The sequence below is a fragment of the Triticum dicoccoides genome, chromosome 6B (assembly GCF_002162155.2).
Source record: "Triticum dicoccoides isolate Atlit2015 ecotype Zavitan chromosome 6B, WEW_v2.0, whole genome shotgun sequence".
NCBI lineage: Eukaryota > Viridiplantae > Streptophyta > Magnoliopsida > Poales > Poaceae > Triticum > Triticum dicoccoides.
The window spans coordinates 280,647,571-280,655,019 of NC_041391.1; the positions used below are offsets into that span (position 1 = coordinate 280,647,571).

At 50.7% G+C, this 7,449-nt stretch overlaps 1 protein-coding gene across 5 annotated transcripts in view; it reads right to left on the bottom strand.

Annotated features, from left to right (window-relative positions):
* The window catches only part of LOC119322314 (peptidyl-prolyl cis-trans isomerase CYP95-like), an 11,192-nt gene extending 6,033 nt beyond the window's left edge, over positions 1 to 5,159 (bottom strand). For 4 of the 5 annotated variants that reach the window (XM_037595806.1, XM_037595807.1, XM_037595805.1 and 1 more), the window contains exons 1-5: positions 5,016 to 5,159; positions 3,994 to 4,115; positions 3,801 to 3,855; positions 1,114 to 1,202; positions 538 to 562 (exon numbers count right to left, since the gene is read on the bottom strand). In XM_037595806.1, coding sequence (XP_037451703.1) covers positions 538 to 562; positions 1,114 to 1,202; positions 3,801 to 3,855; positions 3,994 to 4,086 — 262 coding nt within the window. In that variant the 5' untranslated portion in view covers positions 4,087 to 4,115; positions 5,016 to 5,159. Of the gene's footprint in view, positions 1 to 537; positions 563 to 915; positions 950 to 1,113; positions 1,203 to 3,800; positions 3,856 to 3,993; positions 4,116 to 5,015 lie in introns of those variants that run through there. The other variant, XM_037595808.1, reaches the window with a different exon arrangement.
* Positions 5,160 to 7,449: the final 2,290 nt, after the last annotated feature.

Genomic DNA, 7,449 nt, shown 5'->3' on the forward strand with positions numbered 1-7,449 from the left:
TCTCCTCTCCTCTATCTCTCTTCCTTCTCTATCGTCTCAGGGCCGCGCGCGCCTACATGTCACGGCCATGGCTGCCGCCCGAGCACGAGCTCCAGCCAGGCTGGGTAACTTATCCCCTCAAAATTTTGAGTCGCTCGACTCAAATAGCTCGACTAGTCCAGACTAGTCTGTCGACTGCTCGACTAGACCAAGTAGTCTACACGAGATTTGTAGTCGACACTCAAGTTGCGACTCGTCTATCGACTAGTCTCGACTAGTCCCTCGACTCGTAATCAGTGAAGTGAACTAAAGTTGATTCATTCAAGTTAATCAAATAACAGTTTTATCAAAACTAGCATCTGTCAACCGTCTTGTGCATACTTGCATACATATGCTCTGTATAAGCACCGACGCAGAAACACTTATTTTATTTCAATGGAAGATACAGGAGAAGAAAGAGATCATGTGATGGTAGGGTCTTGTGCATAATGTAAGAGAAGAAAGAACAAATAGGTCAAACAAAATGTAAGAGAAGAAAGAACAAATAGTATAACTCACCGTCTCCATTTGAGAAGTCACCACCCTGGAAAAAGCAAGTGAGAATTAGCAAACTGTGGTAACACAGCAATCAAATTTCCCTCTTCTTTTTTGAAAATGTAGATAACACAGAAATATGAAGTACAACTTTAAATACTACTCCCTCATTCCCAAAATATAAGGCGCGCTTTACTTTTTCTCGTCCTCATCACATATAACTTTGACTATGATTTTTACTTACTCAATGTTTACAAAATTAGTATAAATACATATGAAATAAAATTGTTTTGGAAGACAAATCCGACGATACCATTTATACATGTTCAATCCATGTATTTTGGTATATATTAATAGTCAAAGTCATGCATCAAAAACCGCGCAAAGTCAAACGTGCCTTACATTTTGGGAAGGAGGGAGTATATGATAAGAAAAGCAGTCGAGATCATCTGCCCTGCATCCTACATCATGGAGAGGGAAACAGGAAATTGACTAAAAACAGAAAAATTAAAGCTAACCTAAGAGAAAACATTATAGATGATCAAATGCAAAACCATTTACTGCATAAAATTATACTAGAGAGAGAGAAGAAGAACTGACCTGTGCCATGAACCCCTTGATGACACGGTGGAATGTTGATCCCTTGTAATATAATGGCTTCTTAGTTGATTGTCCAATTCCCATCTCACCTGGAGCACAGAACCTCAATTAGCAAGAGCTACAGTACCAGGAACAAGGGAGAGGATGAACTTCTCATGAAATGAAGCTAATCCATAAAATCAACCTGTTGAACTTGTGGGCCCTAGGACAACAAAAGGCATGCCTTAACCACTACACCAACACATGGTTTCAACAAGCAACAACAACAACAACAAACAACAACAAAGCCTTGTCCCACTCTTTGTCGATACTCCAATCCTTCAGGTCTCTCTTAACGGACTCCTCCCATGTCAAAATCGGTCGACCCCGCCCTCTCTTGACATTCTCCGCACGCTTTAGCCGTCCGCTATGCACTGGAGCTTCTGGAGGCCTGCGCTGAATATGCCCAAACCATCTCAAACGATGTTGGACAAGCTTCTCCTCAATTGGTGCTACCCCAACTCTATCTCGTATATCATTATTCCGGACTCGATCCTTCCTCGTGTGGCCACACATCCATCTCAACATACGCATCTCCGCCACACCTAACTGTTGAACATGTCGCCTTTTAGTCGGCCAACACTCCGCGCCATACAACATTGCGGGTCGAACCGCCGTCCTGTAGAACTTGCCTTTTAGCTTTTGTGGCACTCTCTTGTCACAGAGAATGCCAGAAGCTTGGCGCCACTTCATCCATCCGGCTTTGATTCGATGGTTCACATCTTCATCAATACCCCCATCCTCCTGCAACATTGACCCCAAATACCGAAAGGTGTCCTTCCGAGGTACCACCTGGCCATCAAGGCTAACCTCCTCCTCCTCACAGCTAGTAGTACTGAAACCGCACATCATGTACTCGGTTTTAGTTCTACTAAGCCTAAACCCTTTCGATTCCAAGGTTTGTCTCCATAACTCTAACTTTCTATTTACCCCCGTCCGACTATCGTCAACTAGCACCACATCATCCGCAAAGAGCATACACCATGGGATATCTCCTTGTATACCCCTTGTGACCTCATCCATCACCAATGCAAAAAGATAAGGGCTCAAAGCTGACCCCTGATGCAGTCCTATCTTAATCGGGAAGTCATCGGTGTCGACATCACTTGTTCGAACACTTGTCACAACATTATTGTACATGTCCTTGATGAGGGTAATGTACTTTGCTGGGACTTTGTGTTTCTCCAAGGCCCACCACATGACATTCCGCGGTATCTTATCATAGGCCTTCTCCAAGTCAATGAACACCATATGCAAGTCCTTCTTATGCTCCCTATATCTCTCCATAAGTTGTCGTACCAAGAAAATGGCTTCCATGGTCGACCTCCCAGGCATGAAACCAAACTGATTTTTGGTCACACTTGTCATTCTTCTTAAGCGGTGCTCAATGACTCTCTCCCATAGCTTCATTGTATGGCTCATCAGCTTAATTCCACGGTAATTAGTACAACTCTGAACATCCCCCTTGTTCTTGAAGATTGGTACTAATATACTCCGTCTCCATTCTTCTGGCATCTTGTTTGCCCGAAAAATGAGGTTGAAAAGCTTGGTTAGCCATACTATCGCTATGTCCCCGAGACCTTTCCACACCTCAATGGGGATACAATCAGGGCCCATCGCCTTGCCTCCTTTCATCCTTTTTAAAGCCTCCTTCACCTCAGACTCCTGGATGCGCCGCACAAAACGCATGCTGGTCTCATCAAAGGAGTCATTCAGTTCAATGGTAGAACTCTCATTCTCCCCATTGAACAGCTTGTCAAAGTACTCCCGCCATCTATGCTTAATCTCTTCGTCCTTCACCAAGAGTTGGCCTGCTCCGTCCTTGATGCATTTAACTTGGCCAATATCCCTCGTCTTCCTCTCCCGGATCTTAGCCATCTTATAGATGTCCCTTTCACCTTCCTTCGTGCCTAACCGTTGGTAGAGGTCCTCATATGCCAGACCCCTTGCTTCACCAACAGCTCGCTTTGCGGCCTTCTTCGCCATCTTGTACTTCTCTATGTTGTCTGCACTCCTATCCAGGTATAGGCGTCTGAAGCAATCTTTCTTCTCTTTAAGCGCCTTCTGGACATCATCATTCCACCACCAGGTATCCTTATCTTCGCTTCTCCTTCCCCTGGACACTCCAAACTCCTCCGAGGCCACCTTACGAATGCAAGTCGCCATCTTCGTCCACACATTGTCCGCATCCCCTCCTTCCTCCCAAGGGCCCTCCTTAAATACCCTCTCCTTGAACACCTGAGCTACCTACCCCTTGAGCCTCCACCACTTCGTTCTAGCGACCTTGGCACGCTTATCCCGCTGGACACGAATCCGAAAGCGGAAGTCAGCAACCACCAGCTTATGCTGGGGTACAACACTCTCCCCAGGTATCACCTTACAGTCTAGGCACGCACGCCTATCTTCTCTTCTCGAGAGGATGAAATCAATCTGGCTAGAGTGTTGGCCACTACTAAAAGTCACCAGATGGTTTCAACAAGCAAATCTGCAAATATTGGCAATTTGGCATTCTATTTACCTACTAGTGTTCAAAGTTCACAATAAACCTTCTAAACCAGAACTGCAGCTAATTTTTTACAGTCACAAGTACAACTTGGGCACAGATGGCACTTGTATCTATTCACCTAAATATGTTTAAGGAGCATTACCTGTGCATAATGCTCTGAAGTTCTCTGCTGTAAGGGGAGCAACATTAGCAAACAGCTGCGAGGAAAATGAATTTTTCATCAACACATGTACTACATCATCAGACTTGATAAATCTGAGGGCACAGCTAGAGTTGCTGATCTCATATATACCACCCAAACTCGCATGTAAAGTTATAAGGAAAAGAAAGTGTACCTCAAATATCATTCTTTCGTCAGGCCCATCACCTATCGATACATCCAGAAAGACAATTGGATTCTTCTTTCTACCCATCTTCTCGATGGTCATAGTCAAGGAGCCAGCACAGATGCTTCAAGCTGTGAGTAAAACAAAGAGCTATAGATATAATGGTGCAGACAAAATAGAGACGTGTAAACTATTTTGCACCCATCACCCTCTGATTCTACATAGAGTCAATCAGTCATGCAGAAGCACACAACCAAGTAAACCGTAATTTGAGAGCAAGTGAGCGTCTGCTATTTTAATTGACATCATTCTATAATAAGACATAAGCTTGAAGCTGCATGTATTATCCAATAGGTTTCCAGGACCTCCGTCTGCCTACTACTTGCACAAGTTATAAATGGCATTGGTTCCATAGCATTCTCTAACTGAGTTGTTCCATCCCTACTAACCAAGCATCTAGTTTTTTAACCTGAAAGCCAGATTTTACCGTTCAAAAGAGCAAGAAACAAGCAGCTAGGTTAGAGAAAACAAAATGATTGCCCAAATCAACCATCAAGAAACGCCATGTGCCCATGCCTTTGCCTGGGAACCAATCATATAGCACACAACCACAACAAGTGAGCTAGCTTCCAACAAGTCTTTTCCACGAAGATAAAATCGATCAGGAGGCTAGACGGCCATGTTTAATCATGCAAAAGCCATCGAAGCGCCCCAGCAGGGATCTAAGCGCCCTTTAGCAGTTTAGCCTACTAACACAGCTCATTACACGAATCCAAACCTCCTCCTCACCCAGATCAGGAGGCATGCACGCCCACGCAACCCTAAAACCCGCCAAAACCCTACCGCGTCTCAAACCCAAAGACCCAACTCAATCAGCGCAACTTGACCAGCACGAGACACTCGATCGACCACGCAGATCGAAACGTGAAGCGGCCCTAAATCCGCAAGCGCGGCGCGGCGCGCGATCCGGCGCGCGGCGGAACGTCCATACCGAATGAGGAGGCGGCGGGGGGCAGGGGAGGGGCACGAACCGTGAGGAGATTCGGGCTGCCGGAGCTTCGATCCTACCGGAGCGAAAGCTCTGCGGGGGAAGGGAGGGGGGAGCGCGGCCGCAACCCCGCAGCAGCAGCACCACGCGGCCGCACAAGCGGAGTGAGGTGGGGATAGGAGGGGGGCGGAGGGGGAGCAGCGGCCCAGTATTAACCTACCCCTGCGTTTCGCGGGGCTAAAGTACGATTTTGCCCCTGCGGCGGGGTCGACGCCACGAGCCCACGATGGTACTCCGTATTTGCTATGCTCACGGCGCCTGAGATCTTCAATAGCTCATGTACTTAGAGCAACTCCAGCCGTTGGCCCCCAGAAGGGGCTAAGGGTGCGTTTGGTTGCAAGGGCGGTCATGAATGGGTTGGGATCGTTCAGAAAATAGACATGTTTGGTTATAAAGCACATGAATGGTTCGAGTCAAAAGAAAAGAATATGCCATGAAGATGCTGAACCGTTCCACCCAACCAAATCGGTCGAATCAAATGGCCACCCTTTGCATGCATGACTATGTGAGCATGACTGGTGGTCCCGTCCTAAATAATTAGCTCACCACTTATATTCAGCCAAACACATGAATTGAATGGTTCAATCCCAAAAAAATTGAACGGTCCCAACCCATTCATACGACACCTTCAACCAAACGCATCCTAAAAATCGCCGCGCCGGCGCTAACACGCGCGTTGGGGGCCTGATGCCCCCCAGTCGCGGCGTCCATGTTATTTTGAAAAATTTAAACACGGCACAAACATGGTACAAATTCATTGCAAACTTCGGCGAGTTCGTTTAAATTTAAACATATTTTACAAAAAAAACTACTAGAGGCCGCCACTCGCCGTCTCCATCGCCGCTCCTCGCCGTCTGCCTCGCCGTTCCCCGCCGCCCGACGCCCGCACTCGCAGTTCTACATGCCGAGGAGGCTGTAGAACTGCGTGTAGTCGCCGCCGCCGTCCCTGATGCATCCCTCCCCCCGCTGGCGCGGCGGGTTGGACGGTCCGGGGGCGTCCTCGTCGTCGTCGCTGTCGAGGATGACGACGCCGTGCTCGTCCTCGCGCCCGCGCTTGCGGGCCTCGATCTCCTCCAGGGCCCGGTGCTGCCGGACCATCTCGTCGCGGAGGTAGTCGTCCCGCGCCCACTGCAGGGCGTCCTCGTCGGAGAAGCCGCGCCGGGCTATCTCCTCGTACTCCGCGGGGAGGCTGGGCTCCGGCTTGGGCTCGACAAGGACGAACCGGCCGGTTGGGGGGTGGAGTCGCTGATGCGGACGCCGGAGCTGCAGGTGCGCGCGCTGACCGGCGTGTCCTGGGGCTCCGGCTTGACAGGGCGGAGGCAGGGAGAGTCCGACGAGCGGCTGGAGGAGGAGGAGGACGCGCCGGGCCGCTCCATGCGCCTCGGCGTCCAGGAGCTCCCACGGTGGCGTGAGAAGGTCGGGGGAGCGGGGTACTCGAGGCGCGGCGTGTTGTCGCCCTCGATGTACTCGAGGACGGCCTCCAGCGTGCGGCCGGGCACGCCCCACCACCGGCGCCGGCCCTCGGAGTTGAGCCTGCCAGAGGGCACGATGCCGTTCGTCGCCTCGGGCTGCTCGGCGTGTCGGCGGCGGAAGTAGGGCTCCCAGAGCGGGCTGTCGGGGGTGTACCGCGGGCCTTCCCTCGTCGCCCGCGGCAGGGACGCGCGGATGCGTGCGATCTCCGCACGCCGCGCCGCCCCGGTTGGTGGTGGTGGCACCGGCACGCCGCCGGCGCTGATCCTCCACGCCCGGGCACCCGCATGTCCGGCGGGGCCGGGTACTCGACCTCGAAGAGGAGGCGAGCCTCGTCCTCGTGCAGATGGCGGCGCCCGAAGCCATTCGCGGCCGCGCCGTCGCCTGGGAAGCACTCGGCCATCCTTCTGAGCTGGAGACGGCGAGAGGAGGAAGGGGGAAAAGTGGGTGCGTCGACGGTGAAGTGTTTGTGCGTGTCTCCGGCGCGCTGGTTCTCGGCTTATATAGGCGGAAGCGCCGCGCGGTAGGCTTGGCCGGAGCATTACGCGTGGCGGGAGACGTGGCGGGCGAGGGGACGCGCGTCGCCCGGTGTGACGCCCCCGATTCAATCGTACACTAATCATGCACGCAAATGTGTACGATCAAGATCAGGGACTCACGGGAAGATATCACAACACAACTCTAAAACATAAATAAGTCATACAAGCATCATAATACAAGCCAGGGGCCTCGAGGGCTCGAATACAAGTGCTTGATCATAGACGAGTCAGCGGAAGCAACAATATCTGAGTACAGACATAAGTTAAACAAGTTTGCCTTAAGAAGGCTAGCACAAACTGGGATACAGATCGAAAGAGGCGCAAGCCTCCTGCCTGGGATCCTCCTAAACTACTCCTGGACGTCGTCAGCGGCCTGCACGTAGTAGTAGGCACCTCCGGGGTAGTAGA